The 27,272-nt window shown below is 32.8% G+C and overlaps 2 protein-coding genes and 1 pseudogene across 3 annotated transcripts; all 3 read left to right on the top strand.

Annotated features, from left to right (window-relative positions):
- Window positions 1–3,753: 3,753 nt before the first annotated feature.
- LOC124830541 (protein S40-4 pseudogene) lies at window positions 3,754–4,691 on the top strand (annotated as a pseudogene).
- A 3,590-nt stretch (window positions 4,692–8,281) lies between these two features.
- LOC124830538 (vacuolar fusion protein MON1 homolog) lies at window positions 8,282–16,342 on the top strand. 2 transcript variants are annotated; one of them, XM_088108667.1, is made up of 15 exons: window positions 8,282–8,845; window positions 8,937–9,016; window positions 9,866–9,937; window positions 10,119–10,158; window positions 10,601–10,702; window positions 10,865–10,986; window positions 11,076–11,208; window positions 11,279–11,370; window positions 11,889–11,970; window positions 12,297–12,361; window positions 12,450–12,740; window positions 12,877–12,968; window positions 13,370–13,434; window positions 14,058–14,177; window positions 15,254–16,342. In XM_088108667.1, exons 1-14 carry the CDS (start codon window positions 8,552–8,554, stop codon window positions 14,151–14,153), a joined length of 1,626 nt encoding a protein of 541 aa, XP_087964793.1. In that variant the 5' UTR covers window positions 8,282–8,551; the 3' UTR covers window positions 14,154–14,177; window positions 15,254–16,342. The 2 variants fall into 2 exon arrangements, with proteins under 2 accessions (XP_087964793.1, XP_047160251.1); XM_047304295.2 differs by lacking the exon at window positions 15,254–16,342 and having other exon boundaries at window positions 8,284–8,845; window positions 14,058–14,339.
- A 2,263-nt stretch (window positions 16,343–18,605) lies between these two features.
- LOC124830540 (double-stranded RNA-binding protein 2) lies at window positions 18,606–22,398 on the top strand. Its single transcript, XM_047304296.2, has 3 exons — window positions 18,606–19,159; window positions 19,683–19,902; window positions 21,335–22,398. Exons 1-3 carry the CDS (start codon window positions 18,914–18,916, stop codon window positions 22,099–22,101), a joined length of 1,233 nt encoding a protein of 410 aa, XP_047160252.1. The 5' UTR covers window positions 18,606–18,913; the 3' UTR covers window positions 22,102–22,398.
- The last annotated feature ends 4,874 nt before the right edge of the window (window positions 22,399–27,272 follow it).

The following is a 27,272-nucleotide window of genomic DNA, read 5'->3' as shown; positions in this document are numbered from 1 at the left end:
TTATACAGTTGTAGGTTTATTTATATACGTGAAAATCAAACATAATCTGACAAGACACGACATGATTAACAAACCATTGTGTCTTGTTTATCAGATTTCAAATAACTTGGAAGAAAGTGTTTTGGTCTATTTAATTTGAATGACGTGTGAATTGATTCTTTTAGATTTTTTAGATGATACATGATTTTATTTTATTTTGTGAATTAATTAAATTTGTATTTGTATTGATTTATTTTGCCTGAAATGAACACATTTTAATATTTTCCTTCCTTACTTTTTATTTTGTCAGCGGAAAATAATTATGATATAGAAAGCACAAGGGGGATCTCTTCCTAACTTAAATCATTGAAATGATTCTTTACTAAAACTTATCGAATTAAAATGTTATACTTCACTTAATTAGTTCTGTATTCTTTAATTAATTCACAGACCGTTCAAAAGTATGAAAAATGTAGTTTGCAAGTTTTGTTCTATAACAACAAAAAAAATAAAAAGTATATATATTTATATATAGAGAGACACACACACGCTATTAACTAAATCTACATTATATAATATACTTTTCACATTACTTCTGGAGCACATATTTCCGGATAATACAAGTGTTGAAGCTAATATAAGTTATAGAATGTTACAATAAGGGTTGATATATTGTTATACGATGGATTAACCAAATTTTAAAGGATAATAATGCTTTGACAATATTTGTTTGACAACATTTTAATAACATTACGTGTATTTTGTGATTGGTCCATATTGGTGTTTATGATTATTATTATTGATTGTAGAGTATTTTTGAATCAATCACAGAATGACACGTAGATGATGTTAAAATGTTGTTAAAGTATCATTATCCAATTTTAAAATGTCACCTTTATGATTAAAAAGACCCGATCCTAAGTCATAATCAAGTCAGATTATACTAAATAATTAAACCATAGTATGAAAATTTGGCTACTATACTCTAACATGGCATAAGTTTTAACTGAATAAACACTAATTAGTGTCCAAAATTTCTATGTTAAGATCCCATAATTGTGCAGTAAAAACATAACTTGGTACAGAATAAAAAAAATTTAATTTGATAATAACCATAAAAGTTTAGAAAATTCCTTGAACACAATATTGATGATTGTTTTGACCTCATTGTTCAGGTATTTAAATCTTCAAAAAAGAATTCACTCTTTTTTTATTTATGTTGAAACTTTATTTTCCTATATTCAAATCAAGCTGTAAGTCTCTATTTGTTTTTATCTATTTAGTATAAGAGAGAATAGAAATGTAGGTGACTGTTATACTTGAATAAGCTAATACGAGAAGATTTGCAAAAATGAATTTGAAAAAATTGAAGTGATAGTCATTCCATTTGTTAGAAAGAGAAGATTTGAGTGGAAAGTGAATTCATTTCCAACATAATTATAATTTTTTTAATGCTTTTTAAATTTTCCATTGTGTATGTTTTTTTAGCTTTTCCACTGTGCATGACATGCATACGCTTTTCCATAATTCATTTAAACTTTTTTCATCAATATATATATATATATATAACAAAATTACTCCCATTTAATTTATATTAATTTTAAACAACCACATATCAATTTAAAATAATTTCATAAAATCAAATTATTACTTAATTTTATTTAAATTAATCCTTAACATTTTATTTCATCTTAATTTATAAAAACTATCTTTTAATTTAATATATTTTTATTTTTTCATTTTAAATAATCACTACCATTCATTATAACATCATTTACAATTTAATTTAAATTATTTTTATATACAAAAATAAAACACTAAATTTTTATTAATTAAAATCTTTTTTTAATCTATTATATCTATCACATTACTTACTAATTTTCATAAACTTTTTCCATATTTTCCTACATTTCTCATCTTTCTTTTTCTTAATCTAAACTATCCCAACTTTAAGCTCTATTTCCCCTTAAAATCTAGTCATTCAAATCCCTCCAAAACAATCACAAGCTATACTTTAGGGCCAGAGGTGGAAAATGAATTAGATGATAAGAGGGAGGAGGTCCTACATCATGTGCCAGCATGCTCCTTACTCTATCTCCAAATCATTGCACGCCACGTGTCCTTCACATATCTACATAAACGCGTTTAAATAGATCGCATAATCGCATTTGTCCTCTTTCTCACACAACCAACCAACTTTTTGTTTCCTTTTTCTTTGTTATGTATTAATAAATTGTTTCCAGATATAATTGAATATTAAATATAAGTATTTTTAAATGGAATTCAATGTTGATTTGCTCTATTGTAAATAATTAATCTTTTTTTTTACTAATTCACTGTATGCTTATTTAGATTGAAGTTTTGATTAATTAGACTTAAATTTAAAAATCAAAACCATAATTTAAACTTTATATTAAAAATATATAAATTTATTTATTTATTTATTTGGATTAACCTCGATCAGTGGAACCGGAATTGATACTAATGTTTCAATTAAGTGCTGTTGAAAATCCTTTTTGTAAATTTAGTATATTCCTTTTCTGGTAAATTAACTCGTGTTTGTCAAGCGAGTCTATGTAAGTTGATTGAGTGGTGAAGCTAAGTTCCATACAATACAACCAACAAAGGATATATATTCATTAAGTCGATCACCCACCATTCCAAATCATCACATATTTTTATTTGAATATTATAAAAAAGGTAAACACAAATATATTTCCCCCCTTTTTTTTATCAGAAACCAAATACTTGTTTATAATTGTTTGATGAATTATAGTTATAATCTTTGATCAATAATTGGAATCAATTATCACAAAGAAAAAATAATAACAGTTATAGTTAATGATTTAAAATTTAGTACTTGTAAGTATTTTTTTCTCTTTAATTTTTTTTCATACACAAAATTTTTGTAGATATAATTCCTTATAAATATTAGATACCAACACTGATAATAATAATGGAAACCTTTATTCATAAAATAAATAGGAAGATATTCTCCTCAACTAACCCTATTGTTGTTTAAAATTTTCTTTAATTATATATATATATATATATATATATATATATATATATATATATATCGTATAATTGTTTTGTCAATTAGACCTTCATTCGTTGTTAATCACAAATCCACTATAAAATCTATAAGTTTAAGTTTGAGATAAAGATATATGTTATTGTATTTGTTATACTATTAATATATAAATTGTCAAACATTAAATTGACACTAACAATCACAAAAAAATTTAAAGTATTAAAACAACACACACTGTTTTTCAATAACAAATATTTATAGTTATATATTATTTTATAGATATAAGATATTAGCACGTGCTGACTGAAAATATTTATATACAAAAGAAACACTCCAAATGAGAGAAAAAAAAATACTAAAAGATAGATAATATTCTTTATGAAATTTAAAATAATATAACTATGCTTCCTAATTAATGCACCATAACTTGAAGCATGGATGGGATAACATAACGAAGCATAAAAAAAAAAGTAAAAAACGAGTATGTTATTTTGTTGGGTGGGTGGTGCTTGGTAGTTTCTCACAAATGACTGAGAAAGAAACCCGAGAAAGAAAAGACGAAGGAGATGGAACCTTATCCAGAATGTAACGCGCCATTTCTCTTTATTGTTACTAACTCCACACGAGACAACAAGAATAACAGGATTTATATACCGGTTTCTAATTTCTCTCTCTTTCCTTATTCTTATCCAAAAATAATAATGAAAATTGAGATTTAGTTTGCAACACCTGTTCTTAAAGAAAAGGGAAGTAGATAGCAACAAACCCTTTATAAAAGCACATCAAGCGAACCATAATAAACAACAACATTGGAGGAAGAGAAAAAAAAAAAAAAAACAAGCAACAACAAAAACAACAGAACCTTCTTCCACAGTTCCATTCACTCACGTAACAAAAACAAAACCAACAACGTTATAAAAGCACCGCGACCTCTGCATGTAAACAATGGCGAGCAGAAAGAACTACTTCACTTCACGAAGCCACCGTTTTCTCCCCGTCGCTTCCAACAGAGACTCTCTATCGCTAACCATGGATTCCGAATCCGCCTTCGAATTCGACGAGTCCGAGATTTACAACTCGGGCCGGGCTAACTCGTTCGAGTTCAGCAGATCGCTTCACGGCCGCGGCTCCGCCAAGAAAAACCCCACTTCCTCCACCACCGCCGCCGCGGCGTCAGTGCCCATCAACATCCCCGACTGGTCCAAGATCCTCGGCAACGAGTACGCGAAAAGAAACAACAACAACCACGACGACGACGAGGACAACGAGTACGACGACGATCACAACGAGGGTTATGATGAATTTGAACGGAGCGGGAGAGTGCCACCGCACGAGTTTCTGGCGAGAACTAGGGTTGCTTCTTTCTCCGTGCATGAAGGTTTAGGGAGAACCCTGAAGGGAAGGGATCTGAGTACGCTCCGAAACGCCATTTGGGCCAAAACCGGTTTCCAAGACTGAGAAAACAGAAGACAGAATCTTCATCGTCTTTTTCCTGTTCTACTTTCGTCACTGTAATTGACAGTTTTTTTTGTGTTAATTCTGGTGGTTAAGTTCACGTGTACGAGGTGATTGATTATAAGAGGTTTCTGATATTCTTAATTCGAAACCTGAGTTTTTAACTTGTGTAAAATTACACGTACCCTTAAGAAATATATAAATGTTCTTGTTCATTTGATCATGATTCATGGTGGTGTGATAATTAGGTTGAGTTTTTGTTTCTGGGTGATCGTTAATGGGTGCGATTGATGGACGGTGTTGTGTTGATGAAAAATCTAAATGGGTGAGTGGGAGTTGGAGGTGGTGGAGCCATGATAGGAGCTGAAAAGGAAAGTAGGGTAAGCTTGTTGGGTGATTGGTGTTGGGATTAGGGTTTTGAAATGGCTTGTTTTAGCCGTTTAGGGTTGGGACCATTGGACCAACGCTCTATTATTCTACACCACAAACTTAGTGGGGACTAATCATCAAATATCCCTTCATAGCTACCGCTTTCAACTTTACTTCAAGAAATAAAAAAGTGACTGATTGTGAAAAATTGAAGTTTCAAACAAAAAACCCTAAACATTGGTGTTAATTAAAATATCTATTCATTAAAATATTTTTCATTCACATAATACATGGATGGTAGAATGACTTTTTTTTTTCCGACTATAATTATTAGAATAATTGAAATAACGCTGATAAATTCACTTGACAAATATCAATACATAAGGCGAGGGTGATAGCTACCCTACAATTGTGATTAGAAAGAGAAATGCGAAAAGTAGCCCCAAAAATAATTCCGAAAGATGGAGGTCCTTTTATGGTTTTAATTCACTAAAATGTCCAAACGTGGAACGATCTCTCCTTCACGATTCTCTTTACCAAATAATATTGAAGAAAAGTAGGTGTGATTTGAATGCAACAAAACAAATGAATTTAATCAATCCAACTCCATCAAGACAAAACAATACAAATTGATTTAACATTATTAAACAATATAATTAATGCAAAAATGTAATTCCATCATTATTGAACTAGACATCCAAATGTGCTCTTGTCAAGCTTATACTATAATAGCCCCGATTATTAACTTCATTTTCTTTTTGCTATTCTTTGTTTCTTTTCACTTTCGTTAAGCTTTTTTATAATTGTATTTCGATTCCAAAATTGAAAACCTTTCTTGTTAGAATTTTATATTCTCAATTTAATGATAACTTTTACTAGTAAAACTTTTTTTTTTAATCTTGAATTTTAGTCATGATATTATTATATATAGGATTCAAATGTTTCATTATTATGTCGAATTAAATTTAATGAAATAAACAAACTTTATTGTATGATATACACTATGGACCAGTTCAGTCCATCAGGATCGTTTGGTCTATCCGTCACACCAACAATGTTAGGTCCAAATTGGGTCAACTTTCAAGTTATTATTGGACCAATGGTCCAACAGACGATAAAATAATCAAAGATATCTCATTAGAGATATTGATAAGTCGTTTACGAGTAACTAACCGAATCTCAATTTGTTTTTATTTGGTCTATGAAAAAATTATAAATACAATGACAGTACCAAAATTCAGGTACGTTCAACTCACACTCTATAAGACTCAAATACTCAACTGTAATCTCCGCTCGGTTGTATTCTTGACCGGGGAGGTACCTACAAAAGACACTCTGCTCAAGTTAGAAACAGTTTAATGAACTCTATCACAATTGAATATTTGAGTCTTGTAGAGTGTGTATACACTGCCTTTGACATTGTCATTGTATTTATAAGTATTTCATAGACCAAACAAAACAAATTTACCTGGCGATTCAGTTAGTTACTCATAAACGGTTTTATTAATATCTCTAATCAAATATATTTGATTATTTTATGGTCTACTAGACTATTGGCTCAATAATAATTTGAACGTTGGTTCATTTAGAATTCAACATTGTTGAAGTAGCGGATAACCATCCTGAATGGATGGACCGTTCATATGGACTCTAAGATGACAAATATTTTTATTTTACTATTTTTTTTTCTTTTCTGTGTATTTTTAGTATATTTTTAAAATAAATTCTAAACATAAATAGACTTGATGCTCCGATCGAAATAAACGTGCTTCATCGGTTTCAGGCTTTAACCACCCGATGGTAAGTATGGAAAGTTACCGAGGGAAATAATTGGGCCTCCGAGGCAATACTTTTTACTTCTTCAACGCCAATTATTGCTAACTTTACCCTCATACAAATACTCAACTGTATCTACTGTACCCGTACATGTATTCTATTTTATAAATTTAAATAATAATATTTTTACTGTTAAACCATATTTAATCTATTTATATATTCTCTTAATAAAATATACTTTATTATATAATTGTTTCAAATATTATATATGATAATTTAGTCAATTAAAATAAAGAATTATAATTCAAATAAAATAATTGCTAATAATTTTACATGTTATAAAAACAAATAATTAAAAACTCTATTCCAACGAATAAAAATAAATAACTTTTACAAATTTAAAATAAATTAAAACGTTTTATAATTACAATTATTGAATGACTTTAATTATAACATTTTTATTTGTTATTGATGAAAAAATACACTTAAATTGTAATTGAATATTTAATATTTTATTTAATAGTAAAAACCTATTCAACACTACATTTCATAATAGATATTCAATATTGGATTATATATAATATCATTATAGTTATCCAAAAGGAATAATAATATATTAATATATTACATATATAAGGAAATATTATATTATATATAATATCAGTATAGTTATCCAAAAGGAATAATACTATATTAACTTATTAATATTATATTTTCATTAAAAATTTACCTAACAAAACAATCACAAAACAAAGAGGATGTTTAGTGTTTAAGGTGCAGAGTCAAGATCAATTATTTAACATTTTAGGTTACAAAGGGGTCTAAGTATTAAGTTTAATTGTTTGTCTCTATGTTTATGTTTGTTTGGGTCGTGTCTGTTATGTTTGGAGATTACCTGTAGAATGTACTCATGTCAAAAGTTACTAGAGATTCAAGAGCTTAAGCATCAGTGATGCAGTAAATACAAAATCACATACCTCTTATCTTTACTTGTATTATAGATTTTAGTGCGAATCCTTGATTAGTAACGACTTAATATAGTCCAATTGAAAGTAATCACGCTTTTATTTTAAGTTGTTATGTCATACTTGTTCCATTTTCATGATCACTCAACCACAAGTAGCTCACTTGATTTCATGTGACTTAATGGTTAAATGTCCAAACAGTTTCACAGTTACTCTAATACAAACAAATTACATTCATAAAAAAATATATATAAAAGACCATTCAAAAAACAAATTAATAATCATATAACAATATAAAAATAACATTTATGGATGTAACAACTTCAAACGGTTTAAAATTTATTTTTAATTTTTAGATTATACATTTAGAAAGCCATTTCTAACTTTTGAATTAACATAAATAAAAAAAAACTTTTGTACAATCTAAAAAGGATAAAATGGATTAAAACAATGTAAAGGTCATACAAAACAATTAACATGATAACAACAAAACACATTTATGGAAAACATTATATAAAAAATAATTCATAAAACAAATTAATTGATCACGTAACATAATGACATTTATGGACGTAGCAACTTCAAAAAGTTTAAAATTTATTTTTAATTTCTAGATTATACAATTAAAAAGCGATTTTTAACTTCTGGATTAACATAAAAAAAAAAAAAAAACTTTTGTACAATCTGAAAATGATAAAATGGAGAAAAACACTATACCTTGGCAGAGGTAGAATGTTATGGAGTTTCTTGAAGAAACTGCCGAAATCGTTTTGTAAGCATATGGTGCCCAAAAAGCATTGGGCCTGAGTGAGAAAGTGTGTTATCCCAGCCCGGCCCGCCAATCTGAGCTGGTGAGTCGTGGTGGTCGCGAACGTCCGCTGACTGCACCCAGCTACCTGTCAGACCCAGCCGAGACAAGCAGCGACTGGCAGCGCAACAACATTTTGCTTCAAAACCCCAACCCTCTCTCTCTATGTCTTCGCCAACAGACACACACTCTCTCTCTAAAATCATAACTATGAACGACAACGAAACAGAGTCCGATGGAGAGATTAGGGCTTCCGTCGAACCCGCTTCGGAGGATGCTCCATCCAGCCCCGGTAGCAGCGGGTACGTCGGCGAAGGAGGCAGCACCAGCGCAACCACCGGTTCGCAATTCGAAATTGAGCACGAAGAAATAGAAGAGGACACGACGATTCATATGGACAGAATCTCGATTTCCGATTCCCACGCCTCGTGGATTCCCGGCAAACGGCACTTCGATGAGGTATGTGCGTTGGTTTTGGTTCGCGCACTAACTCTCTGATGATCGATACCTATAAGTGCCGTGTTCTGTCTGCTTATTGATTATAGTGCAGGATGATGGCTCTATATCATGGAGGAAGAGGAAGAAACATTTTTTCGTTCTCAGTCATTCCGGCAAACCTATATATTCCAGGTTAGTGTTTGTTCTACTTTTTCCGGGCCTCAATTTGCATTGGTATTTTCAAGGCAAGGTAGAACATTCATTTTGTACGCTGGTCAGGTTGATCCTTTGAATTTAAGTTACAAAAAGTGAGTTTAGTGTATGATTTTGGGTCTGCCTGGAGAGAACTTTTTCATGAACAGAGAAAAGTTTCCCCATGAGCTAAAGTTAAGTTAAACAATGTATTTTAGAGAACTTGTTTGGAAACAACTCCTATAAATCTGTTCATGTATAGGTTAGAACAGAGAAATTGTCTTCAAGTTTTCCTTCTTATTTTTTTCTCCCATAGGTGCATATGGAATTTTTTTTTCTAAGTGGACCCTATCTATCAATTTAGCCGTTTGACATTGTGAAAACTGATCGAGTTCTTCGTTCACTTTATTAATTGTCTATTGATTTAATTTTGACAACTATTTGTCAATTTAGTCTTCCATTGGCGGAGAAACTACGAGGTTGTATCATACTATTACGTGTCCATTATCCTAAAAAATTTCTGCGTACATGTATTTGTGTCATATTGATATTAGTAGAGACCTTAATGGTCTGGAACCACTAATAGTTTCTCTCGTTTGTGTGCATAAGTTAATTTGATCTTTAACGTTAGGGACCACAATAACTTCTGGTTATGAAATTTGGGATTTTGCAGACCAGTTTTGGTAATTTCTGAAACCAAACTATTAATGATCGCAGATAAAATTGATTGATGTTGTCGAAGTCATTGAATGAATTTGCTGTTTTGATAGATGTTACAAACCAAATTGACTTTCTAGTCTTACTCTTGTGCTGTTCTTGTTTTTACACTTATTACTACTTTACTTCTAGGTATGGAGATGAACACAGACTTGCAGGGTTTTCAGCAACTTTGCAGGCAATCATTTCCTTTGTTGAGAACGGGTATTGTGAATGATTCTGTTTTCAGTTAATTAGAAGTATTCCTTTGATGTGTTTTCCTTTGTTGAGTACGGGTATTGCGACTGTTTCTGGTTTTAGTTAACTACATGTATTCCTTTAATGTGTTTGACAAACTGGATATTTGAATATAATTTCCAATGAACCCTTCGATTTCTGTTTTTAGGGGCGACTCTGTCAAATTGGTGAGGGCTGGAAGGCATCAGGTGCGATCATGCTTTTTTATCTTTTCATATTTTTGTGCTTGAATGGTATGTTTCATCTGAGGATTAACCAATGGGAAACCAGCTCCTTGTCCTTGACCCCTAACAAAGAACATGTTAAGCAAAATCATATTGTAAGTGTTTGGTTCTTGCCCTCAATCCAACAAACTTATTAATTGGTATCAAAGCTAGTTGTCGGTGTCTCGAAAAGAGCTATTCGTATGGTTGTCAGTAGCACAGGAGCAATGCTATGATAGGAACTTGGGTAGTATGGTTGTCATATCGTTGTCCTTGTGTAGCTTTAAAATGTCTCCTTTTGTGAGTGAGCTGCCCATCTTTTATATAAATAGTGTTTATATAAGAATCTTGTTTTTCTGTTATGTCTCTTGCAGGAATTTTGCCATTATTCCGTGATGTAAATCTCTACTTTGAAATCATGGTGTAGGTGATTTTTCTAGTGAAAGGACCAATTTACTTAGTCTGCATCAGCTCCACAGAAGAACCTTACGCTTCATTAAGGGGGCAGTTAGAGCTAATTTATGGCCAGGTATATAATCAAGTTGGACTGTAAAAGTTTCCGGATCCATTTGCTTGCTCATTATGCATGTTTCTATGTTTCTCAAATTTCTATTACATTTTTTGAACATTCAAGTGAACACCTTGTGTTGTGACGTTATATGATACTTCCCTGTTTTTCATATATGTGCAGATGCTTGTTATACTAACAAAATCAATAAATAGATGTTTTGAGAAGAACCCAAAGTTTGATATGACACCCTTGCTTGGTGGAACAGAAATTGTCTTCTCTTCTCTAATACACTCTTTCAGCTGGTTTGTTTTTCTGTTGTTGGCATGCTCAGTTTTCCAATTTTTTATTCTGTATTTTTGTAGTAAATGTTTTTATTTGTCTGGTCATTTAGGAACCCAGCTACATTTCTTCATGCCTATACTTGTCTCCCTCTTGCATATGCAACAAGGCAAGCTGCAGGAGCTATTTTGCAAGATGTTGCTGATTCGGGTGTTCTGTTTGCAATACTGATGTGCAGGCACAAGGTTTGACTGTATGCTTGATTTTGTCTATTTCACACTGACTTAAAAATAATAATTTTAAGGTTGAATGCAGGTAATCAGTCTCGTTGGTGCTCAGAAAGCTTCCCTTCATCCGGATGATATACTGCTTTTGGCCAACTTTGTCATGTCATCTGAATCCTTCAGGCAAGTGGAATTGTCCTGGAAACAGATTTATTTATCAAATGCTTTAATTCTCAGAGATGGTTTGATTGTATAATTTACTCTTATTAATTAGAGCTTTAACTAATTGTTCATTTTGGTGATAGAAGTTGTAAACATTCTGATGTTTCCCTTTAGAGATAATTATAGGTGAATTATGTTTTATGAAAGCCACTCTAATGGTGATAAATAAGGATGTTCAAAGAGTATCAAATGTGGTATTTATTAACCACATACTGATGTAATTAACCAATTAAGTTAGATATGTTTTAGCATGGAGTTCCTGGACCTTCGAGAAATTTACTTAAATTTACATGTAGAGTTCGTCCTATAGAATCTGAAACTAAGGAATTTTGAATATTGTTGTGTTATACAATGAACTCGCATTTTAGATGAAGTGAAAATGTCATGGCACTTCAAGCTTCATTCTAAGTTATTTTATTTATAGCATTGTCAAAACATCCATTCCTTGTAATTCTATTTCTGGGGATTAAATTTTGCAGGACATCAGAATCATTTTCTCCAATTTGCTTGCCAAGATATAACCCTTCAGCATTTTTGTATTCATATATCCATTACTTCGATGTGAGTCCGATTGTAATACATTATTGGAACATTTAATGGCCCCGTTTGATTTGAGAAAATATGTTTTTTTTTTGTTTTCACTTTTAACTACATAAAATAGTGCCATTGTTTTATTTTATTATATGTTTTCAAAGATTTGTTTAAGAAACATGAAAGACAATTGCTTTCTCCATTTCCTATACAAACTTTTGGAAACAAGAAACAAAGTGAAAACAAGGTGGTACTTTGTAATTAAAAGTGAAAATTAAAATCATTTTCTCAAACCATAGACCCCTTATATTTTGGAAATGGAACATTTGTCACCGAGCTTTATATTTATGTGACAGGCTGACACGTACTTGGTGTTACTATCCACTAATTCTGATGCATTTTATCATCTTAAGGATTGCAGGTAAATAATGGTTTAGACTTTAAAAGCAATCATGTTTCATGGTAGTTATCTTTTGCATGGTTCAGAAATTTACCTTCCATCTCTGTAGGATTCGTGTTGAAAATGTTCTTTTGAAGTCATGCGTCCTTAGTGAAGTTCAGAGATCCTTGTTAAACGGGGGAATGCATGTTGAAGATCTTCCACCTATATCTCATTCTGGATCATCTCATTTGGGCCAGCACATGCTTCCATCAGATTCTCCTGACAGATTTAGGGAAGCTAATTCTGGCATTGGGGGTCCTGCTGGGTTGTGGCATTTCATATACCGCAGTATATATCTTGACCAGTATGTCTCCTCGGAGTTCCCACCATCAATCAATACGCCTCAGCTGCAAAAAAGGTATGAAATGTTAAAGCCACCTATTCACTTCCCATGCCTTTCATTTCTATGGATTTTTTGCTTTATTTTTTTTTTCATTTTCTTTATGAATATCTATTCTTGTTAGAAGGATAACTTGTCTTCTTCATTGATGCAGACTGTATAGAGCTTACGAGAAACTTTTTGCATCCATGCATGATAAAGGAATTGGGCCGCACAAAACTCAATTCAGAAGAGATGAAAACTACGGTAATAAATCACACCCTATAGTGTGTTTGGTTTTTTGCCTGAAATGTTTAGTATTTCTATTATGCAGTCATGAGTTGATGTAACTTTTTTTAAATGAAATTTGTGATTGGTCGTGCATGAAACCATGGAGAAATTGGGGGGGGGGGGGGGGGGGGGGGGGGTGTGGACGGTACAAATTCATGTTTTGTGGCTTTTCTCAACGATAAGCTTTGAAGGTCTGGTACTTTTAGAAAGAATTTTATCATATATGGAAATGTTCACTATGAGGTGGTACTTTAGATTTGTGTAAATTATTTAATGAATCTGTGTTGGAAAAAAAAATGTTTAAGATTGTTAGTTTTCTTCTTTATGACTCATGCTAATTAAAGACAGAATGAAACTCATTTTTGTTTTTGTGGCAGTTCTTCTCTGTTGGGTGACACAGGATTTTGAGCTCTATGCTGCCTTTGATCCCCTTGCAGACAAGGTACATTTTTTGTTTGTTTCTGATATCTTGATTGGCTTTTAATCATTGTGAATGTCCCATCTCCTATGTTATCTTTAAGTGCCTAGGTATAGATTCGTAATTGACTTCCAATGAAGACTTGACGCAAAATATTTCATGTTTGGAATCTAGCACTACGTATATGGGTCTTGTTAATGAAGGAATCAATAAATGAAGTTTTTTATTGAAATTTTCTTTCGGGGATGCATTGGAAATCATAGTGAAAATGCTTTAATAAAACTTTTTAATAAATTTTTTTTTAATTCCTTAATTAGTTTTCTTATGGCACTAGATAGCTTTTTACCAGTTACTGTCATGTCTACTTGGTCTTTGCTTTAATAGTTGGGATTTTTATATTTTTTCTTCAAGTTATTTGGTTCATTGTTTGGGGAAAGAGTAAAAAGAGCAGGCGAAGGGGGAAGAAATATTTTTTTGTGAAAGCTGGACCTATGACTTGGAAAAAGCATTTTCTGTACTTTATGTTCAACAGAAAGAGAAACAAGCAGTCAACAATTATCAAATGTTACAAATTGCATTTATTTTTGTGCCGCTCTGGATGGCTTGATTTTCATTTTTTTTTGTTCTCTATATGATTATTTATGTAGGCCTTGGCAATCAAGACGTGCAACCATGTTTGTCAGTGGATAAAAGATGTGGAAAATGAAATATTTTTGCTAGGAGCTAGCCCCTTTTCATGGTGATTTCCTTGCAAATGCTGTAAACATGTACGGTAAATTTTATTCAATAAAATTCCTGCAGTTTATTCTTTTTAATATTCCTTTTGCTTAATTATTTCTTATAGAACAATAGAAAAAGAGATGGTCTGTGCACAATCATTATATTAAGAATTTGCGGAGTGTAGCCCTAAAGTCTTCGTTCTTTTCTCAGTCTTTTCTTAGAGTTGATACCTTACATCTATAAAAAACGTTTAACTGATTTTTGCGCTTCTAGTAATGTGAATGAAGTATTTGGTGGAGGCAGCCGATAGAACAGATACCATAAAAGGTTCTGCAATTGCAAGCTTTCCTTTTGGACGTTTCTATATTTAATTTGGATTTGTTTTAATCTTGTATCGAAACAATCTTGCTTGTGATTTAGTTTGAAACAACAAAAAGAATGGAAGTCGGACTCAGCTTGAACGTTCGGAGTATTCATTTTAATGTGCATGTATGGACTCCGAACTCAAGAAAGAGGTTTCTGTCTTGTTAATTTTTTGGTTTAAACCCTCATTTGGTCTTCGTATTTGTGTGTCAATCTCAAGTGGGTCATCGTTTTTTTTTTCCGGTTTCAATCGGGTTCATAAACTTGTAAAAATGAGTTAATTAAGTCCTATTCGTTAAGTTATCACTGACACTGTCTATTTGTGCTGAGCTGTATTTTTTTATATGGCATGACATTGTATATTAAATTGAATGAGTGATGTGTTGTACGATCAACAATTCCACGTGTGTTAAATTTTTATACTTTTTCTACTACCACTGGAAACCCTCCCAGAATCGTCCCACAGGCCGCGACGACCTCTTCTCCACCTGCCACCCACCACCGTCGCTGCACAATCTTCAATAATAACCCATTTTTCATAATGTTTCTTTCACTAAGGAAAACCCTTTGTCCTTATTTCTTCAAAGCAAATTCACTCTCTTTTGGTCCTCAAATAATATTTTCGTATCTCTTTCTGTCTCTCTCATTGTTGCTGGGAAGAACACACATCCCTTTCTTCCATTGTGAAGAAATCTCTCGCAACCACTTTCCCTTGTGACTTCTTCTTTTGCCTTATAATTTCAGCTCCCTTTCTTTGCAGTTGCAGATACCACCATGTTAATCAGATCAAGGAGTATTTGGGTGACAAAAAAAGAAAAAAGAATGGATTTTTGGAAAGTGGGGTTCCTTTGCTTTCTTTGGGCTTCTTCTGTTCTTGCCATTGGGGCTGTGGAGCTCGGTCGACATCAACCTACTAAGAATTTCAGGTGGGGTTCTTCAAGTGTGTGTGTTCTTGCCATTTGTCCTGAGATACATCGATCATTTTGCACGTTTCGTGTCCTTGCTTGGTTCTGGGCGAATTGATATGCGAATTGAAGATCGCAACTTAGGGTTTTTGATTTGGGACTTTTCCTGGATCTTTTGTGTTGTCTTGGTTGTAGGTTTGAATGGAGGCAGCACGTAGAGATTGGAGAGGTTGGGGTTTTAGGGTTCTTCGTGATTTTGGGTTGGTGATGAAGGCGCAACGTGATGGTGAAGAAGATGATTTCGCCGCTTTGATTTAGGTTGCAGGTGAACTGTACGAGGAGGTAATGTTTGTGCGAGGTGATGGCGGCACTATGCTAGGGTTTGGTGGCGACGAGGCTATGGTGATGGCAGCGCTCGTGGTTCATGGTGGAGTGATGAGGTTGCTTGCGATTTTGGGTGTTTATGGTGGATATTGTGTCGCTCGCGGCATTGACGACAAGAGAAGGATACGCACTGGCGTGATTAATTGTGTGGGTGGTGGTGCGTGATGGAAGATGGTTGTCCAATGAGATTAGCATGGTGGTTGGTCGTGGCGGCGAGGATGGTGGGGAATGACACTGTTGCGGCGGCTAGCTTCACCTAAAAAATTCCACGTAATATAATACCGACACATCATCATTTTAAGTGTGCATCACGTCATCACAATTAGATGGCGTCAGTGATAACTTAACGGAGAGAGCTTAATTGACTCATTTTTACAAGTTTATGGATCTGATTGAGACCGAAAAAAATACAAGGATCCATTTGAGATTGACACACAAATACGAGGACAAAAATGAGGGTTTAAACCTAATTCTTTTAATCTTATTTTAGTATTCTATTATGATTTTTAAGTTTAATTGGTCAACTTTCTAAAGTCAAGGTCCAGAAGTGATTATAATAATGAAAGTGTTTTTCCAACTTAAGAAAAAAAAATGTCACTGGGTTAAAGGTTGAGCCATCGTTAGATTCTTCCTGCACTTTTCTAGCTTTCTTCCTGCATTCCATATTTTTTTTCCCATTATCCCTTTTTGGATAGTACAACCTATACAAGTTTTTTTTTCCCACTTTGGCAGTGTGTAATCGGAAAACTAAAAGAACTAATAGTGATTTGTAGATTGTGTAATTAGAAAACCAATTTTTCATTTTGAAGAATTTTTTTTAGATTGTATAATTTGAAAATTAAAAATAATTATTGGATTCCATACTTCGGAAGTCAAATAATTACTTCTAGACTGTAATTTGGAAGTTAGTTTTTTAAGAAAAATAATTTAATTTGGGGGACATTTTTTTAATTTAGAATGGTATAATTTCAAAGTTATTTTTTCACTGAGATTTGCATCTCAGAAGTATTTCTTTTAGAAAAAAAGTTACTTTTGAATTGTAAATTCTGAAAGTCTAAAATTATTTTTAAATTTACTATTTGAAAAAAACGAAATGGAAAAGAGTACGAAGACCCAGGAAGAAACTGCCTAGGTGGCGTGAGTTTGGTTGGTTTGTCCATTCTGTTTATGGGTATGGAAAGTATTAACTATTTTTTTTTCACATTCTTTATTATTGATTATAAGTGACAAACTTTGATCTAGTTTTTAATTGAATAAACCTTTTTATAATTTAACCTTTTTAATAAATTTTAAATAATTATATATTGATGAATATATATATATATATATAAGAAGAAAAAACAAAATCAAATAACCAAAGGTCCAATTTATAAAGGGTATCCTTAAAGCCCAGGACGAAGATTGTTGGATATAGAGGCATACCTTCTTATATCTGGAATGTATTTTTGTATACCTCTCCCCATCATAGGAGTTTATTTCACGAAATCTCTTTGCATTTTAATGGGATTTTTTTTATACTGTTTTTACGAAATTTGTGAGTAGTATCTGAACTGGAACCAGAGATCAACAATGTCTGGATTTTTGGTTCAGAGTAGTGTTAGAGAGATCACCTGTAAAAACTAATGTGATAATAGTAAATAATGTTGAGTAAAAAGTGAAGGTGAAAGTATTTATAGAATTTTTTGGTTCTAAGAAGAATATATCAATAGATTATGGTGATATCTTGTTAAATAATAATTGAAATATACATATTTCTTAAGTAACAACATTATCTCTCATTTTAAAAATACTTATAACAGTGAGTGTAATGAATTAATAATAAATAGTATTAAGTAAAAAGTGAAGATGAAATTAAGTATTTATACACTTTTTTTTTGACAGATTCTGTTGATGTACGATTAATTAAAATATACATATTTCTTAAATAACAACATCGTCAAGATACTTATGATTAATTTATTTTAAAACTTTTGTTATAAGTTCCATTTTTATTTTGATTTGGTTAAAAAGTTATAGGTATTTTTGAGGGTATGTATTATTGGTGAGTGTGGGTTTAAGTTGTAATAGAGAGTGAGTGTATAAATAAGGGTGGATGCAAAGGCATGTGTACCAAAATATGATGCCCCATTAAATGCATGGATGTGAATGATGATAAGGTGCGTTCAATATAGTTGGGTGGGGAAAATATAATAAATAAGAAGAAACTTTTTGCTCCCAACCCTCTTTCATCATTTACGTTCCCCATCTCCATTTTGTCAAACCCACTATTCACCAATTTTCGATATCAGAAAAAAGCTATGTTCCCCACTTAACTCCACCACCCTTTACCATTATCACCCTAACACAAATCACTCATCTCTATTAACCAAAGTGCATCTTCCATTATTCACACCATTACCATAAAGTAACTCAATTTTCCCAATAACCCCATCAACTTTATTAATTCATACTGCCCACTATTTTCGTGCCTGGATCCCACTACAAAACAAACCTTAAAAACGCTTTTCAATTCAATTACGCGTTTCATTAATTGTCTCTCGCCCTCAAACCATGCGTTTCCTTCAACACAGGTCCAAATTACAAATAACAACACAACTTCTGGGAGTTACTTCATTAAGCTAATTAAACACCGGATTAATAATAATAATAATAATAATAGCATTAAAAAAATCATCTCGGGAAAGATGAAATCCATGCAACGTTTCCAGTTGACTCCCAGCACCACGGCAATAAATAACACCTTGCAAATTTTTCAATATAATAACTATATTTTTTGTTATTATTAATATTAATATCAGTGCGATTTAATTTACTAATATAATAATCACGAACATAAATGTACTTGTGTTGTGAGAGCTATCTTTCTTTTCTTTCTTTTCTTTTCTTCTAGCTAACTCTTCATCTTCTTCTCGTTCTTCTTCGTTTTCTCTCTCTTCTCTGGTTTTTGTGCCTGTGCTGTTACGGCACTGTCTTCTTCTCATTTGCCGAGGTCCGAGGCCTCACCGGAGAGAGGGGTTGGATTTGGCCGGAGTGGAATCTCCGGCGAGAATTAGCGGCCGAGGGGATCGGATCAGTTCTTGAGAGAGAAACTGTGGTGAGGTTAGCGAGGGAGAGAGTGTGAGGGGGGGAAAATGTACAAAAACCAGCTTCAGGAGCTGGCACAGCGAAGCTGCTTCAACCTGCCTTCCTACACGTGCATTCGGGAAGGTCCTGATCACGCGCCGCGTTTCAAGGCCACGGTTAACTTCAACGGCGAGATCTTCGAGAGTCCTCAATACTGCTCCACGCTCCGTCAGGCGGAGCACTCCGCCGCCGAGGTCGCGCTCAATTCGCTCTCCAACCGTGCTCCCTCTCACTCCCTCGCCGCCAGGATCCTCGTGAGTTTCTCTCTCCATAGCTTCTTTTTTCTTGTGTGTGAAATTACCGAACTATCCTTGCTCTGTGAACTTTGCCGTTGCGTCTTCGTTTGTTATGCAATGCCGTTTCGCCTTCGTTTGGTTTTTGAATTTAAGGTTATTGGTGAATTTTGAAGCTAATTTGAGTAATTGTTATTATTGGAAATCGATTCTGTGAATGAGATCGTGAGATTCGTTTCTTAAAAAGTGCTTCAGCTTTTTACTCCTCTGTTGTGAATTTTCTTAATTTTATGCTGATGCTCTTCCTTTTTCTTGTGTTAACTTGAGAATAATTGTAAGCATTGTTTGTTTGCTTCACCGAGAACTCTCGCTCTCTTCTTTCCGCTGCGCGAATATTTTATGCACGTTTAAGAGTGTTTTATTCGAAATTTATGTTTAAAAGCTTCGTTTTCACTGTATTTGTGAAGATATTATTGATGGTTTTTTGGTTTGTGTTCTTATTATACTTTTCGGGTTGATGTGCTTACTGGATGTAAATTGTTAGGATGAAACGGGAGTGTACAAGAACCTTCTGCAGGAAATTGCTCAGAGGGTAGCGGCGCCATTGCCGCAGTACTTTACGTTCAGGTCAGGATTAGGACATCTTCCTGTGTTTACTGGGACAGTGGAGTTAGCTGGAATTATGTTTACTGGTGAACCTGCTAAGAACAAGAAACAAGCGGAGAAAAATGCAGCTATGGCGGCTTGGTCTTCTCTAAAGCAATGTAAGTGACTGGCTAGCTTTTGTCTGAATGTTTTTCTTTCATGTGAAAAGATATGGAACTTTTACATCAGTTTGTCGTATGAATATTGCTTCAAGATGCCATAAAAGGGAACAGTGGCGATTCCCGGCCCACCACTGTATTCCTAATTCGTGTAACTAATTTTGCAATTAACCATGAGGAAATTTTCATATTATGGGATTGCTGAGGCAGTGTACTCGCTGTTCCTACCCAATATGCTCTCTTGTAGTTTCCTCTTATCCGTGGTAGAGGCCAAAAGCATCTTTGAAGATTCATCCTTGCCCCTTTCGACTTTCCTTTGAGAAACATTATATTATGTGCCAGATGGTTTTACCTGCTTACGTGCCTTTCTAAACTACCTTCAATCCACTCCTTTTTGTATTCTAGTGAGTTTTAAGTGGGCTTCCTAATAGCAGCAAATCACACTGCTAAAGTGGCAATGCAGGGTGGGGTGGTTCATGGCTGCTGTAAATTATTCTCTATCTTAATGCCCTTGAGCAAGTTGTAGTTGATATTAATTGGGGCAAAACTACACCTTTAGCACTGTAAACTCTAGGGGTGTAATGCCTGTTTTATGGTAAGATCCGCATGTCTGTCCCAGCTTAAATCCAGTGAAGAAATCTTTTATTTATCAACTCTGGAAGTTTACAAAATATGTAATCGTGTTTCCTAATTAAGGTGAACTGATTAGAAAAAGGCCACACCTGTTTAGCCTTAAGTTTTCTTCCAATTTGCTTTACAACTAAATTCTGGAAATTCAAGCATTCTCCCGTCAGAACTACCTTCTTTGGGGCAGACCAGTCTATGCATGTTATCCGGTCTTTGCTCTGTCACTACTGTTTCCTACAACTTTATAGATACAGTATGACCTTTCTATCTGATTACACCTGTTACTTAACTGACTAATTATTTTTTTCGTTTGGTGCACAGACCAGCGTTCAAAATTGTTTGGCAATAGTAGTCCCCAGCTACTGTTCTAGTTCCAGCCATTCAAACTTTTCTGCTTCCAAATTCCTGTGCTTGATATACTGACTTGTTTATTGCCTAAGTTGAGTATAGTTCAAACTAGTTTGACAATAGTAGTCCCCAGCCACTGTTCTAGTTTCAGCCATTCCAACTTTGCTGCTTCCATTTTTCTGTGTTTGATATGCTAACTTGTTTATTTCCTTAGGTTGAGTATGATTGTGCCGCCTAGACTAATAATGTAGTCTTCAATTTTGATAGCTTTTAGTTTTTTGAGTGTTTGTTCATGTGTAGTATAAATTTCCTGTCTCCATAACGTTTAAATACACTGGCAATTTTTGGGTTTGCGGGTCAGACTGCTATCTGCTATTATCTGTCACTAACAACTGTGGCCCTTAAGATATGTATAGCTGATGAAGTATGAATTAACAATAATTTTCTTTCTTGACAGTGGCAAAAGAAACTGCAAGGTCTTCAACTGAACCTGAGAACAACGACGAACTGGAACAGATCACTATAGCACGGGCTTTGCGAAACTACCGTCTGAAGGAAAAGATTTCAATGTCAAATCCAAATGCGCCTATTCCATTTCCAAAGAAGTTTCAAATTCAAAATCCCAGACCAACCAGTCCTCAGCCTCCTCCTGCTGCTACATCAAAGATTCTTCCCTTAATATGCCAAAAGGCAGCTTCTCGAAGCAGGCATCCTGTCGCAGCATCGCCAGCACCAGCAGTCAGTGACAATTCTGCTATGCCACAACTCTCTGCCACATCAGATAGCCGAAGAATTCGTCGCCCTAAGTTCCCTGCTGCTGGAGCAGCACCTTATGTTCCCATTAGACAGATGAGACCACCTTGCCAGGGAATGGCACCTCCGGTGACGATAAGGACTTCTATACCTGTATTCTCTCCACCACCGCCAACAGCCGCCACAATGTCTCTTCCAGTACTACGAGCTCCTCCTGTACGAGTTGCTCCTCCTGTTACTATTAGGCAAGCTGTTCCAGTATTTGCGGCTCCACCTGTAAGAATAGACGAACCTGTTCCCAGCCTTACCAGCCTAGAACCCGTTCCTGCCCCAAAAGACGATGCTCCAACTATTAGTTCCCCCAGCCTGGAAGACAAACTACCAGTTAAAACTCCAGAGACAGAGATGAAGACTGAGAAAATTTCAGCTGAATCTGAGACAGTGCAGAGCTTGGCACAGCTGAAAATTTGATGCTTCATTGGAGTTGAGGTCTGAATCCATGAGACTGTGGTCATGGTTCTATGACGATGTGGAGTTTGCTTCTCATGTTATAATGAGTGATGTAATATCATCCCTTCCTTTTGTCCTGTTAAAATCCGACAGTTGGTGCCGGATAGCATCAGCGGTCCAAATATCTGTGAAATTCAAGAGCGGTTTACCATATAATTTGCCCTTTTTATGTTTATTTTTTTATGTAGTTAGTCATTTACTATTTATTATGCAGATTCATGCGCCATCACTCTTATTTGAGCAGGCAATTGGGGCTGATTTGAGTTTTGTCTTTTGTTTTGAAATGTTAGCTCGTTCACAAAGAAGCCTCAGACACAGGAATTGCATTGGACGCAGTTCTATATACATCCTAGCTCACTGTTCTTGACATATCAATGCACCTATCTGACCACTATCAGATTCTCCAACTTCATAAACTTTTTCATCCAAAGTTGTTTATAGTCGTTTTGGATGGAAAATCGTAAATATAATAATAAATTTATCTCAAATGAATTAAATGTGTATTGGTATAGAAAAAATTTATTCAACATAAATACGGGGTTGTTTGTGTCATTATACATAACTGAGGGATAGTTAAAACAATGTTTTCATAATGTAGGTCATGTGTATCTGTATATGATGCAAGTACAAGATTTTGTTGACGTAATTTTAATTACTGAAGATATTTTTCTTTAGTTTCTCAAATATTTAATATTTAATTATTCATTCAATATTAATAGAAACATAAGAGTTATTATGAATAATGTTTCTATAAATGTGTCAGGAAAATATGCAATAACTAAATAAAATAGAAGCGATAAGTTTTACTTTGTTTAATATATTTTATTTTTATTTAAATATTTTAAAATTTTCTCGGTCGATTATTGGTTAAAATAATTATATACATTAAAAAAATATATGTATAATTTTAAGACTTAGATTTATAATTCTTATTGATTACTGTTAGAAAAAAAAATTACTTAATATGTTCCGTATAATAAGATTTAATGTTAATTACATTTTTTTTTAATTTTAATCTTTCAAGCAAAACTTTAACATGACTTAACCTTGTCAAATCCTTAATTATTTTAGGCTCAATTTAACTCTTTGAGTTTGACCTAGCCTAAACATTTATTTAAGGATTTCTTTTAGGTTATGTATAAATTAGCCAACAAAGTTTTGGCCCAAATAAGCTAAACGGCTATTAGTATAAAAAAAAGCGTATATTTAGATTTAAGTAATTCATTAAAAGGTCAAATACGGTTTTTTAGTCCTTCTAAAATCGGTAATTTGCTTTTAATGTGTTAAAGATTTTTCGTAAGCTTTTTGTTTTTACAAAATTAAAACGTATCGAATTTTATTTTCGTTAGGTGATCTCCAATATGAATTCTTTTTAAATTCTTTTGATTTATTTTTAGCAGGTCTTTTAGTTCCCACACTATAACATTATTTTAAAATTTGATACAGCACTATTCAACAATAAATCACTGTGCATATTTCTACAAAGAGAACTCCACAACCAATAAAAAAAATCTTTGTTGCAATCACAAATTTGAATATGGTCATTACTCCTATGTTAGGTCTCTTGTTTTTAAGACAATCAGAACAACACATTCAATTATGCTTCCGATCTTCATTAATATTCTGACATTTTTTCTTTACAAAGCCAGAGAAGAGTAATATTTTTAAAATATGTATGTGTCTTCAACAATCAGAAACTCCAGATTTTAGTAATGAAAAGTGAATTATTCATATTTTACATGTTTCATTATACTTCTCACACATCACTCAAAACTAAATGTCACAATACCTTTTAGTTTTATAGACATAAAAATATTTCTTTTTTAAGAAACTAAAATAAATAACCAAAATTATAAAAGAAATATACAATCATATTTTATTTTATTCGTTTATGTATCTATTATTTTTGTCCTTTTCTTTGTAGAGAAGAGTCATGATAATATAATTTTGAAGGTATAAGAGTTACCTCTTTTGAAGGCGGTGTTCACATCAACTTGACTGGCTGTCAAATTCAAAACCTAATAGTTCCAGCCTTTGATGTAGGCTTTTTAGGTTGAAATAATTTTGTTTTTCCTGTTGTTATTAAATAAGGAAATTGTTTCCATGCGTTTTATAATTATTGTGAAATTACTATTTTTAAAAAGAATGTAAAATTTAACGACGTAATGTTGAATTTGTAGTTATATTTCTATTGTTCATATTTTTGAAAATTAAACAATAATAAAAAATTGATCAAATTAGTCACATTTATTTAAAAATATGTACATTCATCTTGTTGTATATCGATATCATACGAAATTATTTTATATTTATATACAATTTTGCGAATGTAATTTGTCCAGAAGAAATTTCAATCTATGAGTTTTGATAAAAAGTTATTTAACTAATAATTATCGAATGGTATAATAATTTATTTTAAGATATTAATAATAATAATAATATTATTATTATTAATTAGGTTCTTTTAATAAATGCCTAAACTATATTTATTTGTGAACTAATAAATATTCTTCTTTTCATTAAAAGCTATGGCTAGGCTGTATTAATAACTTTAAATATCATATTTCTCTATGCAAAAAATCTTTATGAGTTTTTATTTCATCTCTTTGTAAGGTATATGTTAAAATTATTATACAGTACTTTCTGATAATTTCTTCAACAATTGCCCATAAAATAATTTTGATCAAGTATAAATCTTTCTATTCTCCATGCATGAAAATTAATATCTCTAACATTATATTGAAAAAGAAAATATTTTAACACAAATTTTTTTAAAGCATTTTGTCACAACATATATATTAACTCTTTATTTATTTATTAATGTGTTGATATATATTCTAAATCTAATAAAAAAATAAAAAATAATATATATATTACGTCAAAATGATATACTAAACCTAATAAAAAACAAAAAATAATACATATATCACGTTATGTGGAAATGTTATAAAAGAATCTTTGCTAACGTATCGTAATCGTATTATATATATATATATATATATATATATATATATCTAACGTAAAACCTTTGTGGCTCTGATCATCCACCCACCGTACCTTTTACCGAGAAAATTTCATTGCCATTAATTCTTAGTTCTGTAATTTGTCTTTGGCACGTTGTTCTGAGAGAGTTGAAAACACTGACTCTCGAGAGTGGTTCAAATGTGAAATCACGTTAAACCAGATGAAATGCAATCCTAATCGTCAAGTCATTTTCATGCTGTGTAGTCCTGATGAAATCACTGTTCATAGAGACTTAAATTTCAGTTTGCAAATAATGTAAATCTCAGAATGGTGACAAGAGAAGAAGAAGATGATGAAGAAGAAGGGTTAACTGAAGCTTCCATAATTAAAGCAGCAGAACTTACACTAATCATCTGCAACCTTTCTGTGTCTCAGTCTTAAATGGAAGTGCAGAAGGACTGATGGGGTGGTAGTTGCTCTTTGTTTAATGCTTCTTTGAATTCGACACAATTTTAAGCTGACCATCATTCTTCCCAATTTAATAATTATTATCAGACAGCTCCTCTTTTCTATAAACATTACAATCACAAACTGCAACTATGTGCCATAATTGACTTCAGAGATTCCCAAAACGTATAACTGCTTATTCCCATTCATTTATTGCCTTTCAGCCTTGTCTTATTTCTCTCTCTCTTGAAATCTCTTCCTAATCATACACTTATTATTATATATTCTGCATCATATTATTCCATTGTTTTGCTTCCTATATGATCTTATCTACAAAATTAGAACTACGTTACATTCTTATCTTTGGACTCTCTTTAAGTGGGGTACCTCAGAATAACATAAAGCCAACAAAGATCAAACCTTGATGCAGACGCATCAAACCCAAATTCATCTGTTGCCTATAACCAACACAACATTGTGTTGACTAACCTTGTTCACAAGTTATAAACTTCCATTGTTTTGTGTTTTTTTTCACTTTTTTGGCTACTGCCTTCCTACCAAATTCATAGTAGAGGGAATTTTCTTTCTGCAAGTTGATTATGAAAAAGAAGGTCGTTAAGTGGCCTGTACGATGTTATCGATATCCCACTTTGCATATTTAACAAGTTCATAGATAATGATGTATTGTGTTACTTTACAGGAGAGAAAAAAGATTACTACAAGGGAAGATAGAAAGAGTGATGAGAAAGGATTTTACATGGTGAATTGTCTGAAAACTTCATGATAATGAGTAATAGGTAAAACTGTAGATGGGTCCCTCGCATATCACAGATACGATTCTTGAAAATTTAATTCATTCCAGTTTGTTTGGACCTTGAATGGTAATCTTTTATTGGTGGGACATTACTACTTAAGAACAACAAATTCAATATGATTCCACATTAGAGTGTATATATACCAACAGGTTTTCAAATGTTAAGAGTGCAAAAAAGATAAAAGGACAAACACATTATTCCTTACCACCAACAATATTACTGCAATCTGTACATTTTATATCAGTTAAAAAGAATGTTCTGTATCCATTTTACTGCACTAAAATGCTTTTTATTCTATATATATCAGAGATGCCATGTCGTCTCATTTTTCATGATAACAAGAAACAAACATCATCGGAGTAATTAATATAAGAAGATGCCCTTTATAGTTCAAAGCTCTGGTTATTTGAAAAACCATGTAGCATGTAATGCATCAATTCTTCATATAACCAACCTAAGTTTAATGGTAATTGATGCAGTTATCACATTTGTGTGCTGCTCCAATATTGTTGAGGTTTCATTTCTTGCAAACACTAGTGGTGAGTGATCACATATAGTGACTAATGGGTCCCTTTCTTCCTTTAAATTTGGCCTAATTATAATGCTCTTTATGGAAGGTTAGGAGCACAAATCAGGTAGTTATAGAATGTCAATTAATTTGCTTGTCTTCTTGTTGAAAAATCATTGTATGGTTCTGGTAAGGTAATGTATCCAATTTCAATAAAAAACTTAACACAATTAAATGAAAATGATTATATCTATTTGGTTTTAAAGTTGAAAAACTAAAATATATGATATTCTAGAAATTAAAAAGATAAGCCTTATAGCCGAAAGTAAGGTTTTAAGAATTGGTATTGTGTAAAAAATGTTGTGTTGGTAGTAAGTTTGACAGTGTTTGGTGTAAGA

The sequence above is a fragment of the Vigna umbellata genome, chromosome 3 (assembly GCF_029865625.1).
Source record: "Vigna umbellata cultivar VRB3 chromosome 3, Vumbellata_1.0, whole genome shotgun sequence".
NCBI lineage: Eukaryota > Viridiplantae > Streptophyta > Magnoliopsida > Fabales > Fabaceae > Vigna > Vigna umbellata.
This window is presented reverse-complemented; position numbering and strand designations above follow the sequence as displayed.

Coding starts and splice junctions, on each gene's coding strand:
- LOC124830538 (XM_088108667.1), top strand. CDS start 8,552: ATGTCTTCGCCAACAGACACACACTCTCTCTCTAAAATCATAACTATG. Junction 11,971..12,296: donor CATATATCCATTACTTCGAT/GTGAGTCCGATT, acceptor TTTATGTGACAG/GCTGACACGTACTTGGTGTT. Junction 13,435..14,057: donor TTGATCCCCTTGCAGACAAG/GTACATTTTTTG, acceptor TTATTTATGTAG/GCCTTGGCAATCAAGACGTG.
- LOC124830540 (XM_047304296.2), top strand. CDS start 18,914: ATGTACAAAAACCAGCTTCAGGAGCTGGCACAGCGAAGCTGCTTCAAC. Junction 19,160..19,682: donor CCCTCGCCGCCAGGATCCTC/GTGAGTTTCTCT, acceptor GTAAATTGTTAG/GATGAAACGGGAGTGTACAA. Junction 19,903..21,334: donor TTGGTCTTCTCTAAAGCAAT/GTAAGTGACTGG, acceptor CTTTCTTGACAG/TGGCAAAAGAAACTGCAAGG.